The sequence below is a fragment of the Macaca thibetana genome, chromosome 1, assembly GCF_024542745.1.
Source record: "Macaca thibetana thibetana isolate TM-01 chromosome 1, ASM2454274v1, whole genome shotgun sequence".
NCBI classification, from domain to species: Eukaryota; Metazoa; Chordata; class Mammalia; order Primates; family Cercopithecidae; genus Macaca; species Macaca thibetana.
In genome coordinates, this window is record NC_065578.1 from 162,281,516 (window position 1) to 162,302,129 (window position 20,614).

The following is a 20,614-nucleotide window of genomic DNA, read 5'->3' on the forward strand; positions in this document are numbered from 1 at the left end:
TGACCTCCTGATCCGCCCACCTGGGCCTCCCAAAGCGCTGGGATTACAGGCATGAGCCACCACACCAGCCTTACTTTATCTATTGTTACTGTAAATCCTGTCCTTAGGTCAAAACAACCCTTACCATAAATCCTGCCCTTAGGGCAGATTTGCATAGCATTCTTGCTTTTTCCTGAGGGGTTGATTTTAATTGTCCTACACATTCCTTCTCTAAGATACATTTGCTTGTTTGTTTCTTAGAGACAAGGTAGTGGCATGTTCATAGCTCACTGCATGCAGCCTTGAAGTCCTGGGCTCCAGTGCTTCTCCCACCTCAGCCTCCCAGTAGCTGGGACTAGAGGCACACCCACCATGTCCGACTCCTATTGTATAGAAGCCTTGGGACATGGCGGTTGATAGCTGGGGGGTCGACCATCTCCTCTCGCAGCCTCCTGGGACATGGCTTCCATTATGTTTTGTTTTGTTTTGCTCTAGATGGAGTCTCGCTTGGTTGCCCAGGCTGGAGTGCAGTGACGCAATCTCAGCTCACTGTAACCTCCATCCCCTAGGTTCAAGCAATTCTCCTGCCTCAGCCTCCCAAGTAGCTGGGACTACAGGCGCACACCACCATGCCCGGCTAATTTTTGTATCTTTAGTAGAGATGGGGTTTTGTCATGTTGGTCAGGCTGGTCTCAAACTCCTGACCTCAGCTGATCCACCTCCCTCAGTCTCCCAAAGTGCTGGGATAACAGGTGTGAGTAACCACGCCTGCTCTTTTTTTTTTTTTCTTTTTTTTTTTTGAGTCAGTCTCCTTCTGCCTCCCAGGCTGGAGTACAGTGGTGTGATCTGGGCTCACAGAAATCTCCACCTCCCTGGTTCAAGTGATTCTCCTGCCTCCGCCTCCAGAGTAGCTGGGATTACCGCTGCACATCACCACGCTCGGATAATTTTTTTTTTTTTTTTTTTTTTTTGGTACTTTTAGTAAAGACAGGGTTTCACCATGTTGGCCAGGCTGGTCTTGAGTTCCTGGCCTCAAGTGATCCACTCACCTCGGCCCCCCAAAGTGCTGGAATTACAGGCGTAAGCCACTGCGCCCAGTATGGCTTGTTTTTAAGTCAGTATTAAATGTTTCTTTCTCAGAAACTGGATTCATCAACCTCTTTCTTTGACCTCTCAGCTTCCTTGGATTTTAAGGGTAGCTTTATACACACCTGCCCACCACGGAACAACCCCGATATTTTAAGAGGGACAAAATAGAGAGCAGCCAGGGGAGACCAGAACCATGTCTGGAAACCATGTCATGAAGAATGAGGGAAGAATCTGAGGATGAGTAACTTAGAGACAGGAAGGCAGAGGGCATAGGATTGCTGCCTCCAAGTGGCCTCAAGACTATAAGGGAGGGAGGGAAGAGTCAGTCCTTGCTGTTTACTGGCCATGTAGGGTGGAGGCAGTAGGTGGTGGTCCGCATGAACTCTAAAGTCACACTCCCTGGATGTGAATTTCACCTCCTCACTTACTAACTGTGTGACCTTGGGAAAGCTTTTCATCCTCTCTGTGCTCTATTTCCTCACACAAAATATGAGGACGATTTTACCCACATCAACAGTTCTGAGTTAATGCATCTGAATTGGTTGGAACAGTGTCTGTCACCTAATAACTGGTGATGAAACTTCAGTAATTAAGGCTCATAGCCTCTTTGAGCCTTTTCTCATTTTGTTTTTCTTTTGAGACAGGGTCTAGCTCTGTTGTCCCAGCTGGGGTGCAGTCACGCAATTATAGCTCCCTGCAGCCTCCATCCCCTGGGTTCAAGAGATCCTCTCAACCCAACCTCCCTAGTGGGACTCAAGTGGGCACCACCATGCACAACTAACACTTTTGATTTTTAGTAGAAATGAGGTCTCACTATATTGCCCAGGCTGGTCTTGAACTCCTAAACTCAAGCGGTCCTCCTTCCTGGGCCTCCCAAAGTGCTGGGATTACAGGTGTGAGTCACTGCACCTGGCCTTCTCATTTATAAAGAGCACAACCATTATGGAAAATTCCAACATGATGGAGGTTACTCAAAAAACTAAAAGTAAAACTACCAATACCACTTATGGGTATACAGTCAAAGAAAATGAAACCAGTGTCTGGAAGAGATAACTGCACTCCCCTGTTCACTGCAGAATCTTTTGTAATAGCCATGATAGGGAAAGAACCTAAGCTTCCAACGACAGATAAATGGATAAAGAAAATGTGGCATATACACAATGGAATGCTATTCACCCTTAAAAATGAAGGAAACCCTGTCATTTGTAACAATATACGTGAACCTGGAGGGCATTATGAAAAACAAAACAAGCCAGGTATAGCAAAACAAATATTGGGTGATCTCATTTAGATATGGAATCTAAAAAAGTCAAACTCATGGAAGCAGAGAGTAGAACAGTGGTTACCAGGGGCTGGGGGTGAGGAGGACTGGGGAGATACTGGTCAAAGGATACAAAATTTCATTTAAACAGGAGAAATAAGTTCAGATCTATTGTACAACACGATGACTATTCTATACTTGAAATTTGCTAAGACAGTGGGTTTTCAACGTTCTCACTACCAAAAAAAAAGTATGTGAGTTAATTGATATGTTAATTAGCTTGGTTTAACCATTCCACAATGCATACATATTTCAAAATATCATGTTGTATGCCATAAATATATATCCTTTTTGTAAATTAAAATTTGTTAAAAGAAAGTAGTTTACAAATACAAATGAGCTATGGTTTAAGGTAGTGAGCGCCTCAAGATTGCTTTCAGCACCATCTGGCTGTCCAGTGGTCTGGGGTGCTCTCAAAGAGATTACAAGCATTGTGCTTGCTTCACAGATACGAAAATTAGAATAATACAGAGAAGATTAGCATGGCCCCTGCACAAGGATGACATGTAAATTTGTGAAGCATTCCATACAAAATAGATTTAAAACCTTCAAAAGAGATTACAAGCATCAAGTGGGGAGTTAGAGTAGTTGATCTTTGGGGTCCCCTTCAACTTATCAGCGGTCTGTTCTGAGGCATTCAATCAAAAGGCAATCCAGGCCAGAGACGTGGAAAGTGTAAGATCCCGGAACTGCTCATAGAGCCTACTGTGGAGAGGTCATAAGTGAGTTAGAGAAGTGGGTTAGGCCCTTAAAATAAGAGGGCCTCCATCAGTCCATAAGATCTTTTAAAATACTATAATAAAAAGGACCGCTAAACTGTGCTGTCTTAATTTTTTTATTAATGTTTTTAAGAGATGGGGTCTTGCCATGTTGCCCAGGCTGGTTTCAAACTCCTAGGCTCAAGTGATCCTCCCACCTCGGCCTCCCAAAGTGCTAGGATTACAGCTGTAAGCCACTGCGCCCAGCCCTATGCTGTCTTAATTTTACTGAGAACTAGTCGCAGCTCTCATAAAGGAGTCTCTGTATTTCATCTCTATTTATGTTAGTGTGTCATAAGTTTGTGGATGTGTGTGTATATATATATGTATATATTTATATACACACACACGCCCCTGAATTATCCCTCCTGAAGAAAGAAGAAGGCACCTATAGATCTAACATCAAATACTGTCTGGAAGCAGGAAGAAAGACTGAGGTCTCTCCTGGTCCTAGCAGCCCCTAGTAGTCTGCTGTAGCTTTGACTCAATTCTTTCCATCCTGTTGGAGATAGAGGCCAGATGGTCAACACTTCCCAAAGAAGAGTCTTTTCCACAATCACGAACTATTCCTCATTTAGCCTTTTATCCCATGGGTTGAAGCATGTGATTCTTTAAACTCAAACCGGTAGGAGATACAACAAGACCCAAAACAGAACAGAAAGAAAGAATCCTTAAATTGACCTTGAACCATTAGGTCCCCCAGAGCTGCTACCTTCCCGATCTCTGGAATCGTGTACTTCAGGATCATCTTTAACATCTTGGAAGCTGCAGAGATGTCATGCCTGCTGGTGTTGGTCATGGCCTCCATGCTCACCATGATCATATCTGCTCTCTCCTCAGGGGTCAGGTATTTCTTGAAGAACTGAAGAAAGAAGAACAGCTGTCTCCATGATGCCAGCATCCCAACTTGGGTCTGCCCCAAAGCCTCTGGCCTCCAAAGAGACCAATCAACCAGGGGCCAGTGGAGGCAGTCCCTGACCAGCATCTGGCTATTCTATGGTGTGAAACAAGTTTCAGAGTGCCACCAGCTCTGAAATCTCCAGGAAGGAGCAATGGTCCAGACAACTTGACACAGAGGACAATGCAAAAGGCATTTCTACTTCTATTTGGAATGCAAGCAAATGAGTCCGTTGGAAATGAGTTCTGATGTTTAGTGAGCTTGCAGCATTCCAAAGCAAGTAGGACTGCTATTATGTACAGCAGACATCTCTCCTATCTCTGAGCCTGCACCTGCATATCCACGTGAAGCTCATTCACTCAAACAATATTGAGGCTCAGCTCTGTGCCTGGTCCTATTGCTGGGAGCTCAGGAAAACTGCAACTAAAACATACAATGCCTTTACCCTCAAGGAATTTACCATCAAGTCAGGGCAAGTAAACAGGCAGTTATAGTGCAATGTGAGTGATACAGTTTGGTTGTATTCCCACCCAAATCTCATCTTGAACTATAGTTCCCATAATCCCCATGTGTCAGGGTGGTTACCCTCATGCTGTTCTTGTGATAGTGAGTGAGATCTCACAAGATCTGATGGTTTTATAAGGGGCTTTTTCTCCTTTGCTCAGCACTTCTCCTTCCTACTGCCATGTGAAGAAGGATGTGTTTGTTTCCCCTACCGCCATGATTCAGACCCAAGGAAAAAGGACAGAGTTCCAGGCAGAGGGAACAGAATATGCAAAGGCCTGGAGTGGAAGGAAGTTCAGCCTAACTACTGTGTCCTGCAAGGGAGACCTGGGCCAGGTGGAAAAGGGAGACTGAGACAAGATGAGGTTACAGCAGCAACCAGATCATGAAGGGTCTTGTGGGTCAAGTGAACAAGTTTGGACTTTAGAATGAGGACAGTGGAGAGTCAGTGCAAAGTCTGAAGGGGAATAATTCATCTCAGCAATTGCATTTTAGAAATGCAGTTCTCTGACTATAGCATAGAAAGTGATGTGACAAGAAGCATAGTTGGAAACAGGATGATCAGTAAGGGGCTGCTGGAGTGACCCAGGCAAGCGATTCTGGGGGCCCCACAGTGGGGCTGGAGCAGAGTGGACAAATTCAAGAGCTATCCAGGAGGCAGAATGAACAAACCTGGTGTTGAATTGGATGTGGAGAGTGAGGGAGAGGAAAGAGCAAGGGATGACTCCTGGATTTCTGACTGGAGTGATTTGAGTTGATTGAGCCTGGAGACACCGTATCTAAGACAACCAATACATCTTTTTTTTTTTTTGAGATGGAGTCTCGCTCTGTCACCCAGGCTGGAGTGCAGTGGCGCGATCTCGGCTCACTGCAAGCTCTGCCTCCTGAGTTCACGCCATTCTCCTGCCTCAGTCTCCCGAGTAGCTGGGACTACAGGTGCCCACCACCACATCCAGCTAATTTTTTTTGTATTTTTAGTGGAGACGGGGTTTCACCGTGTTAGCCAGGATAGTGTCGATCTCCTGACCTTGTGATCCACCTGCCTCAGTCTCCCAAAGTGCTGGGATTACAGGCATGAGCCACAGCGCCTGGCTAAGACAACCAATACATCTTTACTGAATAAAAAAAATTAGGGCTAGGCTACAAATAAGGTACAAGGGCACAATCTGTAGGAGGAGAATAGGGTTGACTATACTTCTTTTAAAGAACTATTTTGGCCAGGCGCAGTGGCTCACGCCTGTAATCCTAGCACTTTGGGAGGCCAAGGCGGGTGGATCACCTGAAGTCAGGAGTTCGAGACCAGCCTGGCCAACATGGTGAAACCCCATCTCTACTAAAAAATACAAAAATTAGCTGGGTGTGGTGGCATGAGCCTGTAATCCCAGCTACTCAGGAGGCTGAGGCTAGAGAATCACTTGAACCCAGGAGTCAGAGTTGCAGTAAGCTGAGATCGCACCACTCCAGTCTGGGCAACAGAGGAAGACTCTATTAAAAAAAGAAAAAAAAAAAAAGAACTCTCTCAATGACTTCAAGCCTCAGTCAACTCAAGTGCAGCTAGGGAATGGGTCTTACCCCTCCAGCCTGCTATCCATGAGACCTTGAGCTTTGGAGACACTCCTCTGGGTGAAGGATTACTCCTCTGTGGCCCTACCCAGGCCCTCTACAATCTCCCCACCCCAGCTCTCCTTATTCCCTGTCATGGCTCCCCATCTGGACATTTCATGCACTGTGGAGAGTGATGGTTACCAGTGTTAGATCCTGCAGGCTGGCAAGCCATGCTCCATGGAAATGCTTCTGCAAATCCTTCAGGATAGTCTCTGTCTTCTGTTTCACACCTTCAATCCAAAAACAACAATTAAGGGGCAGGGCCTTAACAGGGAAATAGGAACACACCCTTCTTTATTTGCCCTCCAAACCTCAGAGAAGATCAACACAGTGAAATGGGTGAAATAACATTTGCTCAACAGAGTGGGATGAGTTCCCCAGCACCAGGCCAATGGGTGGAGGGAGAATGCGGCTGGGGACTCAGTCTGGTCCTTGCAGCTCTTCCTGCGCTGTGCCAGAATGTGGACTGTTCTACCCGCGGGTGCTGAGCAAATGCCCTCATAAGAAGTATGCCCTGTTGAACCATGAGAAGTAAGAGTTTCTGAAGCTCCTTTTAGGGATATTTGCAAATCCTCCTGACACCTCTGGAAGTGTATGTGACTGTTTGTATTTTTTTTGTTTTCCTCGAGCAAAGAGGGGCTCAATCTGGGACTCCCAAATTTGTTCCCTAAGAAAAGATGTTCATTTTCCCAGTCTTAGGCCTAGCAGTAAGGCTGAGACCACTGGGAAATATTGAGTATCCAAGTTGATTCCATAGGTGGCTGCAAGCCTAGCTCCCCTTTTCCCTGAGAATCTCTTAGAATCACTTACAAGAGGGCATTGCATCAGCAATGGGGTTGGAGCTCATCCAGATAAAATTTCCAGATCTACTTGTAACGAGGATCCCTCATCTTGGGGCATATCATAGCATATTTACTCTGCCCTCGTGAGAAGGAGCTGCCCTTCATCGTGCACCTGACACAAAGTGGGCATTCAATGAGCAGTGCTTATGTGCTCCTGTTATTCATGGGCTCTCATGGCTGCAGCCCAGTGGCTACCCAGGCTCATGTTGCTTACTTCTCTGAAGCACAAGGATTTTGAACAGGTAATGCAATGCCTCCGATGCCTCTTTGCTGATCTCGTGGTTGCAGTCCATGCAGAAGAGGCCGAAGATGCTCATCAGTTTCCCACTCATTGAGAATTCCTCCATGTGCTGCCCCAAAGAGGGAACTGGTTAACTCCCCATCACCCGAAAAGGAGCTTCCCCATACTGTGGCCACCAACCCTCTCCAACCTCCCCACCCCTCCACACCACTGAATCATTTGCCTGCATGTATCCCCTCACCACACCAGCTCCACACTCTTTCCCTGGCCAAGAAAAACCTTTCAAAGCAACACCCAGGGAAATGCGGCAGCCAGATCCCCGAAACATGTTAGCCAGTGGGAAGTTGTGGACCCAACTCAGCTGTTTAGGCCAAGGTCCCCCAGCAAGGCTGAGATGTGTCCAGCCAGTTGGAACTCACTTGGCCAAGGGCAGACCAAGTAAACAAGTCAAACCTCTTACCCCATAGGAACAGAAAAGTCGCTAATGCAAAAAAAGAGGGACACTCTGACCACCCACCTCCCAGTAACCCCCTGCAGAGCCATAGGCTCTCAGGTACCCCATGTGCGGAGAAGCAGGGCCTACTGAGTCAGCCTTTCCCCGACTCCAAGCACTCACTGACAGTTCTGGGAAACTGCAAATAAACCTCAGCAGCCGGGAAATAGTGCCCAAGGCCCGCATCTGTTCGTGCACTTTGTCTGACAGTGATGACCAAGGTAAGATGATCTGGAAAAGGAGTAAAGAGACCTTGTGAACACCTTCTGTGGGAGTGCTGCTCCCTTCCTTCTCCTGATTCCACATCCCTGACTGCTAAAAAGACAAAAAGGAGGGAGTTGTGGCAGGCCCCCATGAACTTGGCAAAGCAAAGATGTGTTTAAGAGTCACTGGGGCTATACAAAAAATTGGCTGGGTGTGGTGGTGCCTGCCTGTGGTCCCAGCTACTCAGCAGACTGAGGCAGCAGAATGGCTTGAACCCGGGAGGCGGAGGTTGCAATGAGCTAAGATCACACCTTTGCACTCCAGCCGGGTGACAGAGCAAGACTCTGTCTCAAAAAAAAAAAAAAAAAAAAAAAAAAAAATGTCTCCGGGGTTTCACCTGCTACCTTCTGGGTCTCTTCTGAGAGGAATGTTTAAAGACAGCGCTGTGCCTTAGATGTAGAATTACAAAGCAGTGGGTAAGCAGGAATGGGATAAGGTGGGGAGATGGGGCTCTCTTGGCAGCATATCCATGCAAACCCCTACCTGCTAGGCCAGCGGAAGGGGTAAAGTGGTCTCTGAAGGATGAGATTCAGAGCCATTAATTTCTGAAGGTTAATAATAATAGTGACACAGGTAAGTATTCTGAATAGAATAACCCACTCTATCCTCCCAGCAACCCTATAAGTGTTATTATTACTACACTAGGTTGAGATCCCACCAGGGAAAAGAGGCCTGTGTCCTGCTTGCTACAAACTTTTGGGAAAGTGTGTCCTGTATCACAGCTGCTGGACAGGTGTCCTTCAGGGTAGCCTTTCTCCCAGAGCACTGAACCCCATCATGGACAGCCATGTGCCAAAAAAAGAAAAATGAACTACAACATATACCTGACCGTCCAATACAAAAGTTAATTCAGAATTGACCACAGACTTAAAATCTAGAATGATAAGATTCTAGAAGAAAATGAGAAAATACGTAAGGAAGGCAAAAATTCCTAAATAATATAAACAAAATATAACCATAAAAAATAATAATAATTTGGACTTCATCAAAATGAAAAACTACCTGCTCTTCAAAAGATACTGTTAAGAGTGGCCGGGGATGGCCGTCGTGGCTCACACCTATAATCCCAGCACTTCGGGTGGCTGAGGTGAGTGGGCCACCTGAGGGCAGGAGTTCAACACGATGTGGGCATTCAATGAATGCCCGGCCAGTATGGCGAAATTCTGTCTCTGCTAAAAATATAAAAATTAGCCAGGCATGGTGGCACACACCTGTAATCCCTGTTATTTGGGAGGCTGAGGCAGGAGAATTGCTTGAAGCGGGGAGGCAGAAGTTTAGTGAGCTGAGATCGTGCCACTGCACTCCAGCCTGGGTGACAGAGTGAGACTCTGTCTCAAAAAAAAAAAAAAAAAAAAAAAAAAAAAAAAGACACTGTATAAAGTCAGGCCACAAAATGGGAGAAAATGTCTGCAAATCACATATCTGGCAAAATATTTATATCCAGAATATACAAAGAGCTCTCAAGGCTGGGCGTGGTGGTTCATACACTTGTAATCCCAGCACTTTGGGAGGCCAAGGCAGGAGGACTGCTTGCACCCAGGAGCTCGAGACCAGTATGGGCAACATAGGGAGACCGTAGCTCTACATAAATTTTTTTTTTTTTTTTTTTTTTTTTTTTTTTTTTTTTTTTTGAGACAGAGTCTCACTCTGTCGCCCAGGCTGAAGTACAGTGGCATGATCTTGGCTTATTGCAAACTTCTCCCCCCAGGTTCAAGAGATTCTCCTGCCTCAGTCACCTCAGTAGCTGGGATTACAGGCATATGCCACTACACCTGGCTAATTTTTGTATTTTTAGTAGAGATGGGGTTCTGCCACGTTGTCCAGGCTGGTCTCGAACTTCTGACCTCAAGTGATCTGCCCACCTCAGCCTCTCAAAATGCTGGGACTGCAGGTGTGAGCCACTGTGCCTGCCCACAACATTCAAAAATTAGTGGAGCATGGTGGCGCACACCTATGGTCCTAGCTACTCAGGAGGCTGAAGTGGGAAGGTCTCTCGGGGAGGTTCGAGGCTGCAGCCAGTAGTGATGGTGTCAATGCTCTCCAGCCTGGGCAATAGAGTGAGATGCTATCTCGAATAAAATAAAATAAAATAAAGAAACTTCAAACCCCCAAATAAGAAAACAACCCAATAAAAAAATGGGCAAAAGACTTAAAACAGACGCTTCTTCAAAGCAGATATGTAGATGGCAAACAAGTCTATGAAAAGGTGCTCAACATTAGTCACTAGGAAATGCAAGTTAAAACCACAAAGAGATGCCACTACACATCTATAAGAATGACTAAAAGGAAACACTAACAATACCACATGCTGGCAGGGATGCAGAGCAACTGGGACTCTTACACATTGCTAGTGGGAATGGAAAATGGCCTCTTGGGAAACACTTTGGAAGTATCCCCCTCTCCTTTTTTTTTTTTTTTTGAGATGGAGTTTCACTCTCGTTGCCCAGGCTGGGAGTGCGATGGTGTGATCTCGGCTCACAGCAACTTCCACCTCCTAGGTTCCAGCGATTCTCCTGCCTCAGCCTCCTAAATAACTGGGATTACAGGCATATGCCACCACGCCCGGCTAATTTTGTATTTTTAGTAGAGATGGGGTTTCTCCATGTTGGTCAGGCTGGTCTTAAACTCCCGACCTCAGGTGATCCGCCCTCCTCTGCCTCCCAAAGTGCTGGGATTACAGGCAGGAGCCACTGCGCTCAGCTGGGAAGTATCTTATAAAGTCAAACATCCACATGCCATACAACACAGCAATCCCACTCCAAGAGATTTATCCAAGTGAAATTAAAACCTATGTTCATACAAAAGCCTGCACACAAAGATTTATAGCAGCTTTATTTGTGATCATCCCAATCCAGAAACAACCCCAAAGTTCCTCAACTGGAAAATTAATGCACAAACTGTGATCCATCTACTCCATTAAAAAATAAAAAGAAATAAAGTACTGATACACATAGCAACACGAATAAACCTCAAATGCATTATGCTAAATGAAAGAAGACAGACTCCAGAGACTGTCTACTGGATAATGCTACTTAGATGTCTTTTTTTTTTTTTTTTGAGACAAGGTCTTCCTCTATTACCCAGGCTGGAGTGCAGTGGCATTGTCACAGCTCACTGTAGCCTCGACCTCCTGGGCTCAGGTGATCCTCCCACCTTAGCCTCCCAAGTAGCTGGGACCACAGGTACACAACACCATGCCCGGATAATTTTTTTATTATTTGTAGAGATGGGGGTCTCACTGTTGCCCAGGCTGGTCTTGATCTCCTGGGCTCAAGTGATCCTCCCAAAGTGCTGGAATTACAGGCATGAGCCACTATACTCAGCCTTAGGTAACATTTTAATTATTTTATTTATTTTTGAGATAGGGTCTCGCTTTGTTCCCCAGGCTGGAGTACTCAGCCTTAGACAACATTTTAATTATCTTATTTAATTAATTATTTATTTATTTTTGAGACAGGGTCTAGTTTTGTTGCCCAGGCTGGAGCGTGGTATTACAATCACAGCTCACTGCAGCCTCAACCTCTAGGCTTCAGGCGATCCCCTCACCTCAGCCTCCCAAGTAGCTGAGACAACAGGCACACACCACATGCCCAGATAATATTTTTTGTAATTTCTAGTAGAAATGGGATCTCATATGTTGCCTAGGCTGGTCTCAAACTCCTCGGCTTAGGTGATCCCCCTATCTTGCCCTCCCGAAGTGCTGGGACTATAGCACCTAGATGACATTGCACCTAGAGGACATTTTAGAAAAGGCAAAACTATAGGGACAGGAAACAAATCAGCCATTGCCAGGGATGGGGAATGGGGAAGGGGTTGACCATAGAGTCATGGGGGAATTGGGGGGTGATAGAACTGCTCTATAGCTTGATAGTGGCTGTAGTTACAGGACTGCATGCATTTGTCAAAACCCACAGATCTACACACTAAAAGCTGAATTATACTATATGTAAATTATACCTTAATTTAAAAACAGAAAAAAAGAAGACAAAAGAAAAAGGAGGGCCCTTAAGAAAACCATATAGCCCTTAAATTCAACCTTTCTGATCCAGCTCTGCAAAGTCAAATGTGAAATAAATTATGTCGTATTATGCCATCATGTCCTTTTGTAGGAAAAATATGTCTAAAATATACACACTTGACTGAGAATTACCTCAAAGTAGCAAAAATAAATTTTGTTACACATAAAAATAACTTATTTTTATACTTTTAATTTTATGTATCAAGGTAAATTGATTTCTCCACTATTTTATACAAAATGTTGGAACCTGTTTCAGATGGTGCTTTTGCAGGGCTCCATTTATCTTTGGATAATGAGAACCCCAGTAATGCATCTCTTGAAGACTCTACGCTGACCAGGACCAAAGTTTTGCATCTCTGTTTCCCACAGACTCCAAGAACAACAGAACATTTGTTCTTACATTTATAGCAAGGTTGCCTAAAAAGCACAAAAATCCTTCTCAACAAACATACCAGAGATGGTACATTCCAAAAGAACTATGTCACTCATCCAAATGTGGACAAATTTCCCTCTAGCTAAAGTCCTTGTCAAAGTCTTTTTTGGGTTTTGGGGGGGTTTTTTTGAGACGGAGTTTCACTCTTGTTGCCCAGGCTGGAGGGCAATGGCGTGATCTCGGCTCACTGCAACCTCCGCCGCCCGGGTTCAAGCGATTTTCCTGCCTCAGCCTCCCGAGTAGCTGGGATTACAGGTGCCTGCCACCATGACCAGCTAATTTTTTTGTATTTTTAGTGGAGACAGAGTTTCACCATGTTGGCCAGGCTGATCACAAACTCCTGACCTCAAGTGATCCACCCGCCTCGGCCTCCCAAAGTGCTGGGATTACAGGCGTAAGCCACCGTGCCTGGCCTTGCCAAGGTCTTTTTTTAAGATGCCTGGGCAATCTTGTCTCCTTCTTTGTAGTCACACCTAATGTTTTATGCAAAATTATATTACCCTAATTGATTACCATCCTGTTCATGAAAGTCAGTTTCAAGTGACTCTTGGCTGTTTCCCCAACTCAAACTACCCTCAGGAGATAACAATTTGTCATAACAAGAATATTTGAAATGCTCTAAAGCTCTAAAGATAGTTAAAGGAGTACATTGAGTCTCTGGTGGGGATTACATTAAGGGATATAAAAGTAGCCTGATGGTTAAGCACTGAGGTCTTCTTTATCACAGAGCAACGGCAGACACTGCAAAAGGGGAAAATACTTTGAAGATTAAAGTCTGGCAGGGATGTAAATGTTATTACCATTGAAGCCCCAATATGTCCAAGTCCTGGGTGGAAATGGGTCCTCAGCTTAGCTGGCTATGTTTCCAAAAATGTGATCCTCAAAAAGATATTTTGTGGGAGACACAGAAATTTGTCTTCAAGTGATGTTTATGCACGCTGAGGCTTGAGAACCAATGGTTTTTGGACTAGAATGACACCCAGGCTATCCTGATATTCTTTTCCTTTCCTCCCAAACATACTAGAATTAATATGGACTTTCAGTTTCCTTGATTTCCACAGCCACTTACCTCCAGGAAGTGTTGTAGTATGAGCATGTTGGGGTTCATACCGTCCATCACAAGAGCCTGCAACATGTCATCTAAGGCCTGGACTGTCTGACAAGTGAAGAGACAGGGAGTGTCCAGAACAGACTGCCACAGTGCCAGCTCAGCTCCCTGGGGGCACTCCCCTATCTCCTTGTCCCCTACCTCTGGAGGAAGGAAGTGGGGCCAGCCTGGCTCTGCCACCCCCGGCATTCTCTCTCTCATGGCCAGCCACACTCTGATCTTCCTTGGTGCTGACCTTTCTTGCCCTCAATGAAGACTGGACCAGGTCCAGCCCAAATTGTGAGCCAGTGGTAAAATGTAGGCATTGGGCCATTCTCCCCAGGAGCCAGACCCCGTGGGACTCTCCGCATTAGATTCATTCCACTGGGTTCAGGAAACATCTATTTGTATTTATTTTTTTGTTTATTTTTGAGACAGAGTCTCACTCTGTCACCCAGGCTGGAGTGCAGTGGCATGATCTCGGCTCACTGCAAGCTCTGCCTCCCGGGTTCACGCCATGCTTCTGCCTCAGCCTCCCGAGTAGCTGGGACTACACGCGCCCGCCACCACGCCCGGCTAATTTTTGTATTTTTGGTAGGGATGGGGTTTCATCTTGTCAGCCAGGATGGTCTCGATCTCCTGACCTCATGATCCGCCTGCCTTGGCCTCCCAAAGTGCTGGGATTACAGGCGTGAGCCCACTGTACCCGGCAGGAAACATCAATTTTTAAAACTACAAAGGCTGAGGTGGGAAGATAGCTTGAGCTCCGGAGGGTGAGGCTGCAGTGAGCTATGATTGCATCACTATACTCCAGCCTGGGCAACAGAGTGAGACCCTGTCTCAAAATTTAAAAATTAAAAATAAAATAAAAAACTGCAGGCCCCTGGGAAGATTTGACAGTCTACCGGTCAGTTGCTCCATAGTATCCCTGGGTTTTATTATCAGACTGTCACCTCCCATGACTGAAGCTGCTGTGAGCCTTAGTGAGCAAGGACATGGATAGGGTGGGAACATGGGCCGATCCCTGGAAAGGCAGGTGAGGGTATGACAGCCGGAGTGCTTCTTAGCAGCCCGAGGGCCACGGGGCCAAGGGCTAAGCAGAGAGATCAGAGTAGGAGAAGGGCGGGGAGTTAAAGGACAGGAGGTGACTCCAAAGACAAACCCTCCCTGTGGAGCTCCATGAAGAGGTGGGGATTACCTGGAGGTAGAGACTCGCATTGTCTCTTCGGTACAGGCAGGGCATGATGGGCGGCAGAGAGAACAGGCTGGAGACGCCCACATTTACCAGATCCAGTTTCTGGGACAAGCGGAATGGTGGATTCACCTGACTTCAGGGGGAGGCAGGGAATGACAAGGGGCTTTGGGGATCCCTGGGAGAGGCTGGGTTATGTTTCCAGGACCCTCTGGGAGAATTGCTCTGCTGCTCTCTCTGAGGTGCAGGCAAACAGTGGGGACCTGAGACCCCAAACACTTTCTAATGGCCTCTCCTCCGGAAAAGGAGGGCCCCGGTTTCTGGGGAAGCTTCGATCACTGGATGTCCTAATAGGCTCTCAAAAGTACAATTGGAGAACCCCCCCCTCCACCCCAGGAGGCAGGCAGATAAAGTGGCAGCCACTGGGGCTCTGCCACCCACAGGCCAAAAGTTAAGTCCCCAAACCTTGCCCTCCCTCCCAACCCAAATGTTCTCAGCACCAGAGACCAGGCGCTCTGAGGGGTAAGGGCAGGAAAGGCACCTCAGCGCCACGATGCAGAGCATGGCTTGTTGACGCATGTTGCCCATCAAAATCTCAGTGGATTCTTCAAGAATTAGTATCTAGAAAGGCCAGGAAAAAAAACAACAAAAACAACAACAAGAACCCCCTCAGAGAGACATGCCAGCCCTCAGGTCCAGGACTTGTCATCCTCATCCCTGAATGATGAACTCCCAGAAGAGCTTGGGTCTTTCTCACCTCAATTTTCTTGGCCAAGATGGCTTTGGGATAGTAATTGTCCATATTGCCATCTGCCTGGGCACGCACAGCACTACTCAAAGTTTCCACAGCACTCAGGAACTTCAGCTTGGCGAACTCAGACTAGGACACAATACACAGACTGCTGCCCATAAGCTGGGCTTCAGTCCTTAGCTCTGCCCACAGGCAGCACATGAGACCTGCACCCGACCCCTGCTCCTCACACCCAGCCCAGGTTCCAATCAACTAGGCCAAAGGATGGATTGCTCACTTGATTTTCTCAGTGCAATATCCCTGTCCCCAGGACTGCTGCTCACCAATGTCTGGTCACCTATGTAGGGCTCTGGAGGACAGTGGGGCTAGGGATCTCTGATGAAGATCCTTCCTACAGGAAGGGAACTGCAAGATCTGAGCCCTAGACACCCTGTCCAGTGGCCTAGCCACCAAAGATCTGCCTGGTCAGGAGGCAACAATGGGCTGAGTATCTGGTGGCTTCCAAGCCAGGGCTAGTACTCAAAACCCAAGGAGGCATAAGCCCTCTTTTTTTTTTCTACTTTCTGCCTTAGTTCACATAAAGGTCCAGATAACTTTCTTACCATATGTTCTTCTTCTAGAAATTCCAGTATGAACGCATAGGCTTCTCTTTCTAATTGGCACAATCCTGAAAAGGGATGTAGTGGGGGGAGGTTAGCTGATTCCACCAGATGGAACAGGAAGGCAGAGTCTTCCTCCCCCTCCCTTCCTGTCCACCAAGGAGGTTCAGAAGCTACCAGGGTCCCCAGAACCAGCTTCTCTAGGCCAATGGAAGCCAAAGTGGAAAGGCCATCCTGTGGGACTAGTTAAGAGATTTTCAGCCGGGTGCAGTGGCTCATGCCTGTAATCCCAGCACTTTGGGAGGCTGAGGTGGGTGGATCACCCGAGGTCAGGAGTTCGAGACCAGCCCGGCCAACATGGTGAAACCCCGTCTCTACTAAAAATAAAAAATTAGCCGGGTGTGGTGGCATGCACCTGTAGTCCCAGCTACCCGAGAGGCTGAGGCAGGAGAATCCCTGGAACCTAGGAGGCAGAAGTTGCACTGAGCCGAAATCACACTACAACACTCCAGTCTGGGTGGCAGAGTGAGACTCCATCAGAAAGAAAGAAGGAAGGAAGGAAGGAAGGAAGGAAGGAAGGAAGGAAGGAAGGAAGGAAGGAAGGAAGGAAGAGAGAGAGAGAGAAAGGAAGGAATGAAGGAAGGAAGGAAGGAAGGAAGGAAGGAAGGAAGGAAGGAAGGAAGGCAGGCAGGAAGGAAGGAAAAAGAAAAGAAAAGAAAAGAAGGAAGATTTTCTGCATCAGGTATGGCCCGGGATGGAAGAACAATTGGGAGGAGACCTTTAAGTCACTCCCAGTGGCCACAAATTTCTAGGGCTGTCCTACACTGACTTTGAAAGTTTTGGTTGTGAATGGACTTGAAACCCCAAGTCAGCCTGGGAGGCTTCTTTGCCAACTGTACTGGCATAGCCTTCAGGGCGTGCCTCCCTGAGCCTGAGGGTTGAGGCCAGGAATAGAGCCTGTTTGCCCCAAGTGGAGTCGGAAGAAGGTAAAGCAAGAAGAAGGAGCTGGTGACACCACTGGGCTCCAAAGCAACATGGGCCATGGGCCTGAGTTCAAGTTGTTGCTGCCCTCTCACATTGCCCTGCAAGAAAAGCCACTCAGAATAGGGCTTGAACCCAAGGCACAGGAGCTACGCACAATGGCCCTGGCACCAAACTGCATGAGTTCAAAGCTCAGCTCCTCTGCTTCATCAGCTCTGTGATCTCCAGCAAATTAAACTCTGTCAACTTTACCTTCCCCATCTGTATGACAGGGAAGATGATACTATCTGTTGTTATTTGAGGATTAAATGAACAATGAGTCTTAATACATGTAAGAAGTGATCTTGAGCAAATTAAATTCCCCCAAGCTTCAGTTCTGACATCTTAACCTGGGGGATGATCATCATAGTATCTATTATTGTTGTGGATTTAAATAAATTAATATGTGAAAAAATATTTAGAATGCTTCCTAGCATATAGTAGAAAATCAATAAGTGCATTCTTCAGTGTACATTTATTGAGAGTCTGCTATGTAAGAGGACTCTCCTAGACCCATCAGGGAAGAAAAGAGACAATAATCTTTGCTGTCATAGAGCTTCTTACACACCAGGGAGTTCCTTCACAGGAATTACCCTTATAAAATAATTTCTATTTTGTATTTGCCCATATAGGTTTGTATATACACAGAAGTCAAAGAAAATCTCATTGTATTTGAGTGGGCTTGAAGGACGTAAACGTCAAGCCATTTATGTATCTGGCGAGAGAGCATTCTAAGCCAAGGCAATAGTAAATGTGAAGGCCCAGAGGCAGGATCATGCCTGGAAAGCTCAAGGAACAGCAAGGAAGCCTGGGTGCCTGGAGTGGGAGAAGCAGGGAGGAGTGGTGGGAAGTGAAGGTAAAGTACTAATGGGGCAGATCATGAGGGACTCATAGCTTATTGTAAAGACAATTGGCTTTGGGGACAGGAGCCCCTGGCAGGTTTTGAATAAAAGTGGTCTGACTTTGATTAACAACAGCACTCTGGCTGTTCCGCTGAGAATAGATCAGGAGTAGAGGTGGAGAATGGCATGGGTGTGGGCAGAAGCAAGAGACCAACTGGGAGGTTGTGACAATAATCCAGAGGTGAGATGGTGGTTCACACCAAGGGAAGTGGTTAGAAGTGAATGATCAGATTCTGTATCTATGTTGAAGGTAGAACCAATAGGAATAGTTGATGGCTAGATGTGCATATGAGAGACAGAAGTCAAGAATTTTGGCCTTGATACACTAGAAAGATTGAGTTCCCATTAATTGATGTGGGAGAACAGAACAGATTTGCCTTTGGGAATAAAGTTAAGAGTTCAGTTTGGAATATATTAATTTTGAGATGTCTACTAGGCATCAAAGTGGAGATATCAATAGGTAGTTGGATGTAAGAGCCTGGAATTCCAGAATTGCAGATATGGACTGCAGATACCAATTTGGGAATTGTTGGCATGTAGATGTTATCCAAAGATTTCTCTGCCTGGGTGCAGTGGCTCATGCCTGTAATCCTAGCACTTTGGTAGGCCAAAGTAGGAGAATCCCTTAAGCCCAGGAGTTTAAGAACAGCATGGGCAACATAGTGAGACCACAACTCTACAAATAACCAAGAATTAGCTGGACACGGTGGCATGCACCAGTACTCCCAGCTACTTGGGAGGCTGAGGTGGGAGGACTGCTTGAGCCCAGGAGGTCAAGGCTGCAGAGAGGTATGATGGTGCCACTGCATCCTAGCCTGGGTGACAGAATGAGACCATGTCTTAAAAGAAAAATATACACATATCTATCTATCTATCTATCTATCTATCTATCTATCTATCTATCTATCTATCTATAGAGAGAGAGAGAGAGTGCTCTGGCTGTCCTGAACAGCTGTCAGCTACAGGAGGTGTCACTCAAATTATCAGGCAATGTCTTGTTCCTGGCCCAGCTCCAGACTTCTCAGGGAGGCAGGCACGCAGAGACTAGAGCTGTGACAGGGGTAGCCAGAAGTGGGCAGATGTGTGCCCATTAGGTACACCTCAAGCGAGGGCTTGGGCAATCATCACCACTTCTGAGCACCCGCAGCTGAGATACAGGACCAACTGCTCACCCTGTAAGTGGGACTTCCAAGAGGCTTGTAATGTCGATGGCTCAAAGGTTACTCTCTTTGATTTTCGCTTGGTAGAACTCGGATTCATCTGTATGCTTGGGGCAGCAGCCTGCAGCTTGCGAGGAGAACAGTGGGCAGGCCAGGCGTGAGATAGTCCTTCCTAGGGATGCCACCCCTCTGCACTCACTCCAGGGGGAAGCTGCAGGAGGCAGACCTGCCCTTTTACCACAAAAGGAATTGGCTGAGTAGGGCCTGTGCTGGGTCCCAGGGTCAGCTTCCCATTTCCTCCCATGGGAAGATTCGGGACCCTCTGAAGGGCCCTGATCCCTCCTGATTTGCCTAGGAGTCTTCCATTCTGGGATCTTCCAGCATGGAGAATCTCAGACTCACAGGTGGGCTCCTAGGTCACAGTGGCCATCCCTGTGCCTCCAGGCCAAATTGCCTCTAGGAGTCTTGCTGCCAAAATCCCGAGGTCCCCTCTTCCCAGAGGCTTCTGTCCCCACTCCCTAATTCATAACCTTCCTTCTGCCCTATGGTAGGGGAGCTAAGTTCCCCGACATGTCTGCCCCTCCCAGACATGGCCCAGGGAAGCCTGCTCCTGGACCAGGAAGAAACTGCTGCGCAACCTGCTTCTCTCACGGCCCTGCACTTCGGGTCCCCGAACGGGCGCATCCCATCGCTCACTGCCTTAAAGGGCCTTGCTTGCTCTGCCCCTGTGTGCGTCTCTTTTGTATCCCTCCTCTTAGCTGCTCTCTGTCTGTCCTGTTTTTGGGAGCTGCCGCTCGGACAGGCCATCCCCTGGGAACTTGCTCACCCTCAGTTTTCCCTGGGCCTAACTCACCATCGTCTAAAATACAGAATCCAGCGCCCCATTCCCCACAAATAATAAGTCGAAGCGCTCAGGTCTGAGATCAGGATACCCTACAACTTCTCCAGAGACCCTGGAGCCGTCTCCCCTCCCATACCTTCCCCAAGAATGGAGTGCCCCAGACCCCTGAGGCCCACAGATCCCCGCGGCCCCGAGGGCTGCATCCAGGCAGGGCTGGAGGCTCCCCTTCTGCAGCGAGGGCCGGGGGCCCTGCCCCGCCCCTTCCTTGGCTGTGGAGGGAACAGGCGGGAAGGGGGAACCCTTTACCTGACACTCCGGCGCCTCAGGCCGGCGCTTCAGGTCCGGGCACAGCCTCTCCAGGGGGCGCTGTGCTCCGGGGCCCTGGAGCGACCCCTGCAGGGCAGGCACGGAAGTGTCCAAGGTGGCGCTCCCCACCATGCCGCAGTGAGACCTCATGCAGCGGGCGGGGGGCTGAGAGCTCATCACCACCCCAAGGAGGGGCCCCAGTCTTCCAGGTAAGGGGAAGGGGCTGTTTCTCATGAGCCTGGGCTCCGGGCAGTCAAAGCTCCAGGAATGGCTTGGAGGCACTGAGCCACCCATCTCTACCGTCTGCCTGA

At 47.4% G+C, this 20,614-nt stretch overlaps 1 protein-coding gene and 1 non-coding gene across 3 annotated transcripts in view; one reads left to right on the forward strand and one right to left on the reverse strand.

The window, feature by feature from the left end:
• LOC126949586 (maestro heat-like repeat-containing protein family member 7) overlaps window positions 1-15,599 on the reverse strand; it is a 46,542-nt gene extending 30,943 nt beyond the window's left edge. The window contains exons 1-8 of one of the 2 annotated variants that reach the window (XM_050782159.1): window positions 15,482-15,599; window positions 15,266-15,345; window positions 14,731-14,860; window positions 13,515-13,601; window positions 7,854-7,961; window positions 7,211-7,346; window positions 6,296-6,384; window positions 3,860-4,009 (exon numbers count right to left, since the gene is read on the reverse strand). In XM_050782159.1, the coding sequence (XP_050638116.1) occupies window positions 3,860-4,009; window positions 6,296-6,384; window positions 7,211-7,346; window positions 7,854-7,961; window positions 13,515-13,601; window positions 14,731-14,860; window positions 15,266-15,345; window positions 15,482-15,526 (825 nt within the window). In that variant the 5' untranslated portion in view covers window positions 15,527-15,599. The remainder of the gene's footprint in view (window positions 1-3,859; window positions 4,010-6,295; window positions 6,385-7,210; window positions 7,347-7,853; window positions 7,962-13,514; window positions 13,602-14,730; window positions 14,861-15,265; window positions 15,346-15,481) is intronic. The other variant, XM_050782160.1, reaches the window with a different exon arrangement.
• Window positions 2,821-2,923, forward strand: LOC126944587 (U6 spliceosomal RNA). The gene has a single exon (XR_007722124.1). It is a non-coding gene; the product is annotated as a U6 spliceosomal RNA (small nuclear RNA).
• Window positions 15,600-20,614: the final 5,015 nt, after the last annotated feature.